At 37.5% G+C, this 14,665-nt stretch overlaps 2 protein-coding genes across 13 annotated transcripts in view; one reads left to right on the plus strand and one right to left on the minus strand.

Moving 5' to 3' along the window:
* LOC131440558 (protein unc-13 homolog 4B) overlaps positions 1-14,665 on the plus strand; it is a 128,121-nt gene that overhangs the window by 96,167 nt on the left and 17,289 nt on the right. For 9 of the 11 annotated variants that reach the window (XM_058611943.1, XM_058611941.1, XM_058611942.1 and 6 more), the window contains one exon: positions 4,611-4,860. In XM_058611943.1, the coding sequence (XP_058467926.1) occupies positions 4,611-4,860 (250 nt within the window). Of the gene's footprint in view, positions 1-4,610; positions 4,861-9,916; positions 10,440-14,665 lie in introns of those variants that run through there. The other 2 variants (XM_058611949.1, XM_058611951.1) reach the window with 2 other exon arrangements.
* The window catches only part of LOC131440560 (uncharacterized), a 92,546-nt gene that overhangs the window by 60,321 nt on the left and 17,560 nt on the right, over positions 1-14,665 (minus strand). The window lies entirely within an intron of this gene.

A 14,665-nucleotide genomic window follows, 5' to 3' on the forward strand; every position in this document is an offset into this window, starting at 1 on the left:
TGCGGCGCCGATCGTTGAACGTTGGGGCCCTTGGTGGTCTTCCCGAGGTGTTGATCAAGGAAAGGAGAGATAGAGAGAGTAACATACCTTGTTACTGCTGGTTTGTTCGTTGACTCGCAGGTGTCATTGGTGACGGTAATTCCAGAGAGTGTCCGGGTTGACTGTTTGTCTCGGGGTCTGGGTTCCGAGAATACCAGCTGAATGCACGTGGAGACTCTAAGTCAGGCGGTGGGTGGGTTTAACCAATTTCGCTAGTTCGGTGTGCGGGAATCCTGGCTGGCTACTCGGTACGTGGTGGCTCGAAGACCAGTGATGGGTTTGGTAAATTTCGCCGGTTCGGTGTCCAGGAATACTAGTCAGCTGCTCGGCACGTGGTAACTTGAATACCGGTAGTGGTTTAGACCAACTTGCGGGTCCGGAGAAGGTCGAACGTAGTTTCGGGCGGATAGTCGAATAGGACGTCGACAAACGGCCCAGCAGGTTCCGAAGTGTCCACACGACGCAAGACGAAATCCAAAATTTTTGATGATTACACGAGATGTGTGGCTTTCCTACAGCTCGTTCACTTACTAGGGTCTGTCAGGCTTCTTAATAAATCAAACTTCTCGTTAGTACTGACGCTTACCGACTGATCCCGAGCCCTCCAGCTTATCCTTCATATCACCTATCTCTCTCTTTTTTTTAGTTCTCTCTCTCCCTCTCTCTATCCTTAATTCCGGAAACAGTGGTTCTGCTGATAATTTATCCTCTCCATCCTATCGTCGAATCGGTTAGTAGGTTTTATCGGTTGAAAACATTTAGGGTAACCACCTATAACTATTGCGTATTCATTATCTACCTAGATTGTCACCATTCAGGAAGAAACGACTGCGTCGTTGGGATAGGCTACCGTTCCTGATGGGAACTGGTACTAGGCCCCAACGCCGGGTATGGACGTTCCGGGGTGGGTACTGAAGACCTCTTTTACCTCCAACGTATTCATCTAGCAGGATATTCGAAGCTCCCTGAATGCTGACAAACTAGGCAGATTTCAATAGAACTCATCGTAGTTTATCGGTTTTTGTTTTATGTTAGTTCGGGTTAGTATTGAACTTACTCTATGTTAAACAAAAAATACAAATATAATTGAAGAAAACTTTATAAGCTAACAACAATGAAAGAGAGTCAAAAGAAAAAATAGCAAAAATTTACATTATCTTAAAATCTAAAGCTAAATCTTATTGTCTATTTTTATATATACAACTTTGGATGGAATTTTATTGTTACGAAAATTGTTCGGTAACAGGATGCTTTCCCAAATAGGAATATATTTTGAAGAGTTGATTTCCTGTAACATACGGATAAAATATACTGTCATGAATCATGAATGTTTGAGATGAATTGTTTGAGATTAAAGTTCGACTAGCCTTTCGAAGTTGTTAATGACCAGGGGATTCAGAAGCTAACATCTTCTTAGCAGGCGTGATAAAAGCTCCCAAAAGCGATATTACAATGGAAGAACTCCCAGGATTTCTAGACTCATTTTATGTGTCGAATGCATGCAGCCTAAAGCAATTCGCGATACTGAATACGCTCTAATTTAATATGAGAGTTCGTTCAGCGGAACGAAAGCAAGCGCATCTATTTTTGATCACTAGAAATATCGTTGTCTGATACAATTTTATTAGATCTTCTGGATGAGCACCCCACCGAGAACCTGTTATTGTTCGAAGAAAATTTATTCTTTGTTGATATTTTGTTATCAGATATCAAATTCGAATCGAACCACACCCCTAGGTATTTTTTTTCATATCGTTTATTTATGCCCGGCTTTAACCTAATTGTGGTCGTTCACCGGGTAAAGCCGAGGTATTTGAAAGTCGAAACCTTGGCGATCATTCTTCCCATCATGTGAAACTGAAGCTGTGCGGGGCCATGCTTTCTTGAAAAGACGACCAGCTATGTTTTCTCCATTTGTAGGTAGAAAAAAAATTTTTCCCTTCATATTACCACAATCTTAATGGTTATCTAGCCGAAACTTGTTTCGTCCGAGACGTCAGTTTGGACATTATACATCTGTGTAATAGCAAACAGTGTTTTACAAATAACATTAACTTTACGTCTGCCTATCGGCTTATGTTGAGCCGCCTGGTCACGATAGCAGTTCAACATAAACTGCTACGTACTGATGAGTCATTCGACGAATAAGACTGCATTTTTAAATAAACACTTAGTGTTTCTTCTGAAGTATATTGAAAAAAGATATCTATGATGATTTTTTTTCAATTCCTTGCTCCAAATATGTGCATGAAAAATTATGTACATTACAAAATATTTTTATCTGTGTATGTCAGCTCAATTTTGGAGTAGTAGACCACTACTAAGAAGATTTTCTAGTTGTTTATCGTCACTTCTGATGACAAATTGAAATTTTCAATACTTGTCACCCTGTATATTTAGACTCGGAAACAGGATCATATGGGAATCGGTTCAGTCATTTATGAGAAATCGATGTGAGTTATTTTTCGATTTTTTTTGCCGCTCGTTTTGGTGCTTCCGGAACCGCTATATTTAAATAAAACTTGTTAAAAGCAACAAATTTACTGAATAGTATAAAAGTATTTACCCCTTGATGTATTCTCGCTTATAAAAACTCATTCTTGAAATTGAAGGTTTTAAAACTCGTCACTCTGCAATCCCAGAACAGGAAGTGGAATCCAGATTGTGGGATAGTACAATAAGAGAAATGTGAAAATCGATCTCTCCTTTTAACACACATTCTTGCTTCAATTCGCCATATTCCCATCCAAAAATGAGACTATTTATTCAAATTGCAAGTTACATTCTATGCGAACTCGGGATTCTTTCTGATTGATTTATAATTTTGAGCGCTTTCAAGAAACAAAAGGTATTAAAGGCACACCCAGAACTAGATACATAAAGAATCATCAGTTAGATCTTTTATTTTTTTTTATCTGTGAACCGCGTCGTCATTCTCTATCTCGTTGCTCTTGTAAGATACTAAAAACATTGAGAAAAACGATCCAGAATAAAAAAGGGAAATGCTGACGAAGGAAGCCTGTCTGCTGTACGACAATGCCATACTTCACACGGCCGACGCCACGAAGAAACTCCTGGACTCTTTTGGATGGGACGTTTTTAACCAACCCTCATATTTCCCCGACCTGGTCCCTTCAAATTTCCATCTCTTCGTTTGTTTTAAAGTGCACATGAGTTGGAACAAGTATTCAACGGGTGAGAACAGTCATAAAAAAAATTGATCCCGCGACTCACTACTTGCATCGAGTGGGATGGTGACTATGTCGAAACAAAACTCACATGTGTTTAAGTGTAACCAAGTATGTTTTTGTTTTTATAATTTTTTGAACCCTACATGAATTGAGTACACTTAGTTTCTGGACGTGCCTCGTATTTCCTTAAGGGTGAAGCCTGAGAGAGAGCGACAAGCGACGCGAAGCGAAACTTGACAGATCGCACGGAGTCGCGCGGCAGAGCTCCGTTGACTCAAGTTCAGCAGAAAAATGACAAATATGTCAGGGTGAACTCGATGCGTTGCAAAGCGACTACTGACCGATCGCTTCGCACTCAATCTGACATACATGTCATTTTTCTGTTGAACTTGAATACTTCTGATTCGATTGGAAATGATTGATGTAGAAAAATGTTTTTAATCAGCAAAAGTGCCCGGAGGGGCGAGTAAATTAGCGAAATTATTAAATTTACCTAAAATGAGTATTGAAAGATGATGCCTTCAAACGGTTGAACTAAAGTTATGCACTGATAATTTTAGTCAATTTATATGAGCGTGGGTGCATCAACCGCTGGGAATTTGGAATTTGCGACGGCAATTCCAACGCGCAATTCAATCGCAGCGCGTTCTGTGCGTTTGAAACCTTTCGCTCCTGTTACTTTTATAAATTAAATTCATGTCAAAAAGCGTTTTATTGCTAATGCATGAACATCATCATCGGTATCAAACAGCTGGAAGTAAAACAGTCTGCTGGAAGTAAATCAATGATCGAATTTGAAGCATAATTTTTTTTGCGCATACCTGAAAGATTACGAGATGATCATTCATTAACATTTTCTAACTTGTCACCAAATCTTTTTCATCTTAAACAAGGTAAACTTTATCACAACACCGCTGTTAGATAAACACTTGTTATCATAAATTTCTCAAATCAAATGAACACAATTGCACCAAACGCTTTAACCATCAATGTTGTTTTCATTGACATTTTGAAGCGACGCGAACAGATTTCAACTAAAAAAGTTGTTGATTTTGCATTGCGATTATTGTTTTGCTTTCAACTGTCTCCGGCATTTGACAGCATTCAAAACAACATATTTTTCAACTACTTGAATACATGCAAATCAAAAACCATATATCAAAAAAAATTAGTTAAATCAACTATCGCAAAAATCAAAAACTGCAATATCGCAATTTTATGATCGAAGGGTTCTCCGTGTTCTTTTCTCAAGTAATAATACACAGAACAACTCGCTACGCATTAAAAGCTGTTATCTAAGATAAAGTATAAATGAGTTTATTTAGGTTTACTTTTGAATAATTATCGCATAATTATTTCATTTATTTCTATATATTCCAGAATTCAAGATCTTGATGGTGGCTTTTTCGAGAAGTTTGGCTCAATCCTTCGTCAAAAGTCGATCAATAATGACGAAAGCATTTCAACTCGATTGGAACCTTTTCCAGAGGAAGAAGCGGAAACTGCGTTTACTGCCGCTCAAGAATCTATCCCGGAAGAAGATAGCGGAAATGAAACGTTACCGGATAGCGATTCTGATGAACACCACTTGAAACAGAATGAATTTATTGGTGATGCCTTCGGTTGGAATGTAAGTATTGGAAATAATTATTTAAGAACGATAATGCTTCTCAAATTGCCTACAGTCTGAATCGAGAATGGGTTAGTTAGACTAGATACATGAATGCCAATTTTATATTCATAAAATTTGAATGCAGGTGTAATCGTTTAGTGCATTTGGGGAGCAGGGAAAAGTCCATGTATATCTAGTGATCGAAAGATGGTGGAAGACGGGGTTAGAATCAGCAAGTAGAACTAATTAATGTTCGAAAAGATGGTGCAAGACGAAGGTAACGAGTCATGGAAAAATGAGAGGAGAGGCGAAAGGGTTAGTTTCGGCGAACGAATCTTATTAGTTTCCTACGGTGATGGAGGAAAGACGAACGAAAATACAAACGGTTACAAACAAATACTGACCCTAAAGCTAATCTGACAAGTGATTATGAAACAATTTTTTAATTATGTGTCAAAAAAGTCAAAAACATCGAAGCAGTTATTGAATGTTCTGCACACACTAGAAAATAAATCATTGTAACCATAATTTGTTAGTGCAAAAGGTAAACTCAAGATGCGACGAGAGCGATTTTTGTAACTAGGAAGATTAGTGGGATCCCTCCAAGGTAAGCGCAGAGCGAATTTAACAAATTTACGCTGGATAGCGTCGATGCGTACAATGCCAATTTGATAGTGGTAGTGACAGCTGCATATTCAAGCGTCTAATGAATTAGAGTACAATTTAATGCCTTAAGACAGTGTACATTAGTAAAGTTCTTGGTAACACGAAAAACGAAACCCAAGAACTTGGAGGTCTTAGAAATCACATAATCGATATGACTTTTGAAGTTCAGCTTGGAATCAAGAATGATACCAATATCTTCCATGGAAGATTCACGTTTCAGTATATAGTGCGAGATGCTATAGTCGTAGGTAATCAGGGAGCAGGGCTTGTATTGTATTGTAACATAAAACATCTACTGTGAACACTTTGCTTGACATAGCTGAATGAGAGACCTATATTAGAGAGAAACTGGATGCGTGAGAGTATATGCTACTGAGCAGACCAATTCCCCTTGCCAAGTAAACTGTCTGTGCTCTCAGTCTCAGTTAACACATGAACTAAGCAATCCATGACAATGTAATGAAATGAAGGGTTCGCTCTTGTTAGTATTGTACGAGAAAGAAGACCTTGCCTTACGGCGTGCTACAAGACGCGAAGCAAAGTCATATAGGCAATGTTTACGGTTTATTTTTAAAGTGTAGGTTTACAGAAATCATTTTTGAACATAATGTTCGCATTCCAAGACCAAATTTGATCACATTTCAAACATACTTTAAACATTTTATAGCAGAAATTTTGCATTTGAGCCCATTTTCAAAACGATCAATTTGTTTCTTGACAGTTTACACTGTGTATATATCCTAGAAATACTAAAAGCAATGTTATTCAAATAAATATTCATCGGAACTAAAATGTATGAATCTAGTTTCCTCATAGGCATCTACAATATGAGAACCATTCATCAAATGCTAACCTCATGAAGCATAGTTCTCAGCAAGCGGGCATATTCATGAACTAATGAACGAACGAAGCAGCTCTCCTTGCTTGGGTTGCGCTGTGAATACTTCCTGACATACGAATGTGTGTGAATAGCACAGATGGTGAAACCCTTTTGTTCATATTCGTTGCTTCAATTTGCAAGCCCTGTCAGCGAGCGTGGTGGTATTTCAATAGGAAGTTGAGATCATTGAGGTAAAAATAAGAATGGTTCTAGGTGACTGCTTTGAGGGACACCAGAGTTGACAGCAAGAGGTACTGTAATGAGCTCTCCGATTTTCACTGATATTTCGCGACCAATCGTATATAAATGGAGTCATATTAGAAACGATCTACTGGAACCAAGTCTATTTGCTGGTTTAAGTTGTGAAAGGCTGCTGAGAAATCAGTGTGGATTGCGTCAACCTGTAGGCGTGCTTGTAGAGATTGAACTATAAAAGAAGTGTGGCACAGTAAGTTTGTTGCACTTGATCGTTTCGACATGAATCCGTGTTGAGTTTGTGAAATGTAGTTGTTGCTGTTGTGCTCCATGAAATCAAGAACTATAATTTAAAATAATTTAGATTCGGCACATAAAGCGGCTATACCACGATTATTGGATACGTCGGTTTTATTTCCTTTCTTGAAAACTGGGAAAATGAAGGATTTTTTCCATATATTTGTAAATGTTCCTGATTCAAGAGTAATATTTTAACACACACTCCCAAAACCTCCCCCTGTATACGCGCCTGATTAAACAACATCGACAGTGGAATTAGAAGACTCTGAGCACTTTTTCAATACACTCTGGTCCAGATTTGGAAGACGATTTCATCTTAATAACGCTTTTTCAATCATAATAGTTGTTATGAAGGAGTGATGACCAGGCGAAGAGCGGCTAGGAACATTGATGACAGCTTGGGAGATCTGATCAATCGATAGAAATTCATCGGAGAATACACTGCTAAAATTTCGCTGAAATAAGTAGCAAATATCAGGTATAATATACGTCATCAAGAAACATCTGATCAGGTAGTCCTGATGCTCTCCTTTGTTCGTTCACGTGATTCCAAAAACATTTGGGGTTGATTCTCAGAGATATGTCCGACCAATATTGGAGTCACTTAATTATGTTTTTAGATTGCATTGCATCATTGGATCTATACAACTATAGTTAGACCAGTTTTAGCATATGGATGCCTTATATGATGGCAGAAAGGAAAAGTTGTGACAGTTCAGTCAAGGCTAAATCACCTCCAAAGGATGGTCCTAATGGCGATGACAGGAGCACTCACGACAGCTCCTTCAGCTGCTCGAGATGCGCTACTATGCAATAAACCCTTATCCTTGTGTTCCTAAAACAAGAAGCATTATTTTCAAGCACAATCATAATCTTTCGATTCGGAACAATGCCAAAAAGGTGTATTCTTCCGTCTGGTTTATCCAACAGACAATGAAGAGAAAACAGGGACGGTCTTTAAAAATGAGAAGGAGTTGAAAAAAGTGGATGAATTTGTGTAAGAAGGATAGCGCAAATATTGCACATAATTTAATGAGTAGCATTAAGTTCAAGCTGCGGGCATTTGGCCATTTAGCCAAAAAGTTAATATGATTTTATTGTTTCCCTGAAAGAATTTTTGGTGATCATTTTTATCTGAGCATTTTTTCGAGTACAGTCTTTAATTGCAACATGTTGAACACACCATCATCATCAACAACTTTAATCAATTGATCTATTAAAAATGTGTGTCTTCGCTAAGCTGCTAGTATGAATCATTCAACTTGATTGCCAGTTCGGTTTCACATCTCATCCAAATCAGTCGATAAACCAAAACCGTTTACGTTCGGGAAAGAAGAAACCAAGTACAGTATTGTGTAGTGAACAATAGAACGATCTCGAAATGAGTGAACCAAACGAACAAAAGCTACCGCCGGTACGAAAGAATACAATTATTGTTGACTTCAGACAGTGCAACATTCGACCTTCGATACGTGAACTTGAAAGTTTGCTTAAGGAGCAAATGCATCTTGACATTAAACGTGTGCACTTCAATGCAATAAGACGAATAATGTTGTTTACATCCAGTTTTATAAAGAGTTGGATGCAATTCAATTCGCAAAAGACAATAACAATGTGCACTATGTGGAGCATGAAAATATCAAGTACAACATTCCAGTATATATGGAACATAGTGCTATAGAAGTGTGTGTGCATGATCTTCCCTCAAGCGTCATTGATCCTTATATTCGCAAAACCATGTCCCAATACGAAGAGATTCTCTCTATCGAAAAAGAAAAGTGGAAGAATTTTTTCCCCGGTATTCTAAACGGCGTACGTTTGTTACGCATGCGCTTGAGGAGGCATATACCTTCTTATGTGACATTCGGTCAGGATACAAGAGTCCCGTGCAAATCACTTGTTACCTATGACAATCAGATGGCCACAAGTCAATATTGTCAAAAAGCTGTTCACTACGGTAAGCCATGTGATAAACCGGACAAGGAGACAACTATACCAAAGGACAACGGTGCTTCCTTCACACCAACTCCAAGCAACCCCAGTACACCTGTGACAGCCACCAACAACAGTGAAGCATCCCCTTCAACGAAACCATCCAACGTATCCCCTATAGAAAAAAGTACACCAGCTGCAGTTAACAGCTTACCATCCAACCAACCAGCAACTGCAACCAATGTACAACAAGGCGCATCTACAGCAACTAGCAACGAAATCAGCAACAATACCACGTCAATGGATGACGAGACGAACCACGAACAAACTGCCCCTCAATCCTCGCAGGAGGAAAATGGAAGCTCCTCTCCCCCTAGAAAAAGGGTGACAACGAGATCCAATACAAAAAAAATTATTTTAAAACTCGGCTAAATCGGCCACGAAAAGCTTGTACGCAAATAGGCCTGAATAAAATATCTTTTGAATATAACTTAATTGCTAGTTATACTGATCACCAATTTAGTCGTTTTAAAAATTAAAATTTTAGTTAGAAAAAAACCACAATCGATTAGTTGCATCAAATTTTAATCAATCGATATTAGTAAAAACAACTAATATTTTACTTGAATTGCGATCGCGAGTGGTTCCGTGTCCCAGCGCGTTCAACATGCTCCTATTTTTTCTAAAATTCGATTTGATTCCCTTCAAAATCTACGTACTGTAAATAATTGGAACGAGTATCGAAATTTTAATACCTATGTCTATATGTTGCACATTTAATATTCTCTGATCTTTTAGAATTAAACTGCAACAAATATATATATTATATGAATAATTATGACGCACTTCAACATCGCTGTTCATCCACGTTCACGACCTACCATAACAACCGACCAAGTCGTGTTATTAGTTTCTGTTATTTTTACCAGTATCTGACGTATTTGGACACTTACTAGGATGTATTTTCCACGTCTCGTCCATGTTGTAGCTCATGAACAACAATTCAATATCCGATTCCTTGCCGAATGTGTTGAGTCCAATCCCACTTCATCCGGATGAAAATTATTTATAGTCCTCGGTAGTCTTTTGCGAGTTTCCCCTCCAACCATTGACTGGTTGTAAAGAATTTACGGTTCAATACGTTCGGGTGATTGTTTTCTGCCACAAGCTTCACAAATTCGGAACACATCTAATGCGTCTTCCGGCCAATCAGAGTACGTATAAACAAAAAGACTTACGAGCATCCATTTGTAGTGGAGAGCATTTGGCAATAATTCAGTATCTGTGCGACAGGTTGAACATAGAATATGCCAAGTTTTGAGTATTCGCACGTATATTTATGCGCTTTCGTGAAAGTGTTCTGCTGAAATAGAGATATAATAATGAAAATCGTGTGGAAGGAAAATAAGTGACGTAAAACCCAGAGAAATTTTATTCTCAATGATCGGCCGTTTTGAACTTGAAAAGTGTACAATTTGGTGAGGAGAGAAGCGTGACAAAAAATAAATATGCACATGGTCATTGAGCAGTATTAACGGAGAAAACTGAGAAACATATTTGAGTAGTGAATTAAAAATAAAATTACGTTTTCAGTTCAAGTGCGATGGGCAAACTTTTTCGTTCGGTTAGTGGTTTTCTGTTGTAGATTTGCGCAATTTTGTTATTGAAATTAAATAAAACAATATGTGCAACTAGCATTAGATAAGAGTGATTGTACCAAACGTGATTGAAGCGTACAATGACGGAAAATTGAGTATTTGTTGGACAAAAAACTTATCAATAATGGAAAAACGAATGACCATTTCTCATTGCATAAAGTTGACACTGTTTTCTCTAGGCAGATTATTTATTCTATGATATGGGAAGTGGGAAAAAGAGTATTGGTATTGGCTAAAAATAATTACCAGTCAATCACAGTGTAGTGTTGAGAATTGTAAAGATATTTTTGACTTGTGAACAGGAGAGTAATCATTTCAATTGTATATATATTTGACGAAACAATAATCACGCTGTAAGAAAGAACTCAGAAAACATGGATTTGCAAACTGCGAGCCATTAGATTATTATTTATTATACTTCAAAAAGAATTCTGTCAAGTGTATAACTCGTTTAAATATTTTTTAATGTTAAAAAGTTCGGTATTTTAATTACTGTTAAGATCAGATTTATGTCTCGTAATGTTACAATGTATATCTAACTTACTTATTGGTGTTTTAGTTGCTGATAGAAGATAAGTGAAGCATTAGTAAAATTTTTTAACAACTACATGGAATCATTTCGTAGTGTATTGATGCTTTCGGCAATTCGACTATGAGCTTTCATTCGAAAATATCTTGAACCAGCGCATTACATTCAGATGCAATTCAATTTATTCCTCTATTTTTTGATATTTTCCATTAGTACTAATAATCTAGCTAGAACATCCGGCTACCTATATCCTAGCCCGATCAGAAGGGCGAAAGGATCTAGTTAATATTCACTTCTATAAGATCGCGAAGTGTTAGAATCGATAGGAAAAGTTTTCATTTAATTCTACACTTCAATTGTGATGATTCGGTTTTTGTACATTTAAATATGTTAGACCACAACTGAATACTGCTCGTTGTATTGATTGTTCAAAGAGAGTTGACGATTTACTAAAATGTTCTTTCAATTAGTTTTCTTTGCGTGCAAAGATGTCGGAAAACGAACAAAAATTAAGAACATATTTTCATTGCTTCTTAATTAATGAAAAAGAAGTGTACGAGAACCATCGTACGCTAATGGAAGTTTATGGCGGTCGTGCTCCAACATTTTCTGTACTTTTTTGAAGGAGCTTAAACTCAAAACATCTTGTGTGAATCCTCATGAAGCATCGACATCGTTATCACGACCACACCGATACCGTTGAAAATCCAATGGTGGAACAGTTAACGGTGTTCACTATGAACAACAAATACACGATTTGAGCCGAACAATTGCGGATCAGTTTCAGGCATCAGAACTAATTGGCTCAAGTGGCACGTTCCCCTAAAAATAAAGACGAACGCGAGCGATCTTCGGGATCATATTTGGCGAGGCTGATGCGGATTCGGTTGGACGTTTAGTATCAGTTGGTAACTGTATACGAAACTAGGATCCATTATTATACCCCACAAAACAGACTGATTTCCCGACAATGGACTAAAGTCGGCACGAGTGTTCCAAAGAGAGGATGGGTTGAATATGCCATTCCTTCTAAATTAAATCTCGAACAAGTTATTATAGACGTAGAAAGGGGTCTCAATAACTGTAATCTCCCCTTTCCACAAACTAATGACGCCAGAACGATTGTAGATGAAGTCATTAAAAACGTTCCAATAAAAGAACAAAATTTAAAAGAGAAAGTATTAATAAAAAATTGCGGGAAAACCCTGTATTTTATATAAAGGCTGATAAGGTAAATAAAGTGGTTATTGTGGACAAAAAAGATTACGATGATCAAATAATCCATAAAATAAATAACAGCCCTTACAGAAAACAAAGAACCGACCCTCTCCACCGACATTCTTAAATGAGTTGAAAAAATTCTGAAAGATTGCAATCCCAACTTCGATATGAATCAAATATATTATATATCAATATGGATCACTTTAACGAGTTCAATACAAATCGAAAAGGACATAACAGTAACTCCATCTCGTGACGCTAAAGGCTATTAGTTCAGTCATGTTTAATAGTTTGCGTTTAGTGTGCAGCCAGAAGTGAAATGTAAAAAATAATTGAGCATGATGCTCAAATAGAGGTGTGGACATTTTTTTTATTTAAAAGATATTTTTATTCAGGCCTATTTGCGTACAAGCTTTACGTGGCCGATTGATCCGATTCTTTAAATAAATTTTTTTTTGAGTTGGATCTTGTTGTCACACTTTTTCTAGGGGGAGAGGAGCTTCCATTTTTCTCTTGCGAGGATTGAGGGGCAGTTTGTTCGCGGTTCGTCTCGTCATCCATTGCCGTATCGATGGTATTGTTGTCGATTTCCGTCTTCTTTTCGTTGCTAGTTGCTGTAGATGCACCTTGTTATACATTGGTTGCAATTGCTGGTTGGTTGGAGGGTAAGTTGTTAACTGCAGCTGGTTTACTTTGTTCTTTTGGGGATACGTTGGATGATTTCGTTGAAGGGGATGCTTCACTGTTGTTGGTGGCTGTCACAGGTGTACTGGGGTTGCTTGGAGTTGGTGTGAAGGAAGCACCGTTGTCCTTTGGTTTAGTTGACTCCTTGTCCAGTTTATCACATGGCTTACCGTAGTGAACAGCTTTCTGGCAATATTGACATGTGGCCATCTGATTGTCATAGGTAACAAGTGATTTACACGGGATTCTTGTATCCTGAGCGAATATCACATAAGAAGGTATAGGCCTCCTCAAGCGCATGCGTAACAAACGTACTCCATTTCGAATACCGGGGAAAAATTTTTTCCACTTTTCTTAATCGATAGAGAGAATCTCTCCGTATTGGGACATAGTTTTGCGAATATAAGGATCAATAACGCTTGAGGAAAGATCATGTACACGCACTTCTATAGCACAATGTTCCATATATACTGGAATGTTGTACATGATATTTTCATGCTCCACATAGTGCACATTATTATTGTCTTTAGCGAATTGAATTGCATCCAACTCTTTATAGAACTGGATATAAACAACATTATTGGTCTTATTGCATTGAAGTAAATGCACACGTTTAATGTCAAGATGCATTTGCTGCTTAAGCAAACCTTCAAGTTCACGTATCGAAGGTCGAATTTTGCACTGTCTGAAGTCAACAATAATTGTATTCTTTCGTACCGGCGGTAGCTTTTGTTCGTTTGGTTCACTCATTTCGAGATCGTTCTATTGTTCACTACACAATACTGTACATGGTTTCTTCTGTCCCGAACGTAAGCGGTTTTGTTTTATCGACTGACTTGGATGAGATGTGAATGCGAACTGTGTGGACATTTTCATATATTAATGTGTTTTTTTTCTGACGAAAGTAAATATTGCCTATAATTAATGTAGAATTACGTTCTTTTAGACCTATCGTCTTTAATTTCAAGAGTTATGAAGTAGTATTTAACTTTGCTCATGAATGTTATGAATAGTGCTGAAAAGATGAAACCTATAGGCTGTGAAGGCAATGTTTGGCAGATCACTTCTGATATGTAGAACAAAATTAAAATGAAATGAACGATGTATTACAAGTTACTTTGATTGCGATATTTTTTTCATTGCGTTCATGGCATTGAATTTAAATTAGCTACACATTTTCTCTGGCAAAAGATCTGGTTTCTGGCGAAGCGAGAAAAATCTGGGAACTTGGCAACGCTGTTCGCAGATAAAATTAAGTCAATAAACAAGCCAAGAACTAGATGTGACTTCCTTTCATGTTTGGTACTTTATTTCCCAGGTAAAACTTTACTATTAGGTCCTATTTAATGATATGAGAGCTTATATTTATTTGTAGAGTGTTATTATGAATTCGACCTGTTTGTCACAGGGATAAACAGTAAATTATAGACATCGAGCAGTACCAGCAGTGCCAACAGCATTACAAACAATAATATACCGTAGTATTACATATCACGCGGTTTTTTGAGAACGGCTAATAAGCCACCAGTCAACATTCACTTTGAAAAGTAATTCCAAATCACTCGGCACTCGCTGAGAGCAAGTCACAAGAGTAAACGGTAGAGAAAAGTTTTCTCTTCCGTCTGGTGTTAAATTTAATACTCTATCATTCATAGCTCGCTTGCAATTTCTTTCGAAAGTGGAAGGTGACAGGTGGCTTATTAGCCGTTCTCAAAAAGAAACGCGTGATATCTGCTGTTCAATGATATCAGAACCTGT

The sequence above is a fragment of the Malaya genurostris genome, chromosome 1, assembly GCF_030247185.1.
Source record: "Malaya genurostris strain Urasoe2022 chromosome 1, Malgen_1.1, whole genome shotgun sequence".
NCBI lineage: Eukaryota > Metazoa > Arthropoda > Insecta > Diptera > Culicidae > Malaya > Malaya genurostris.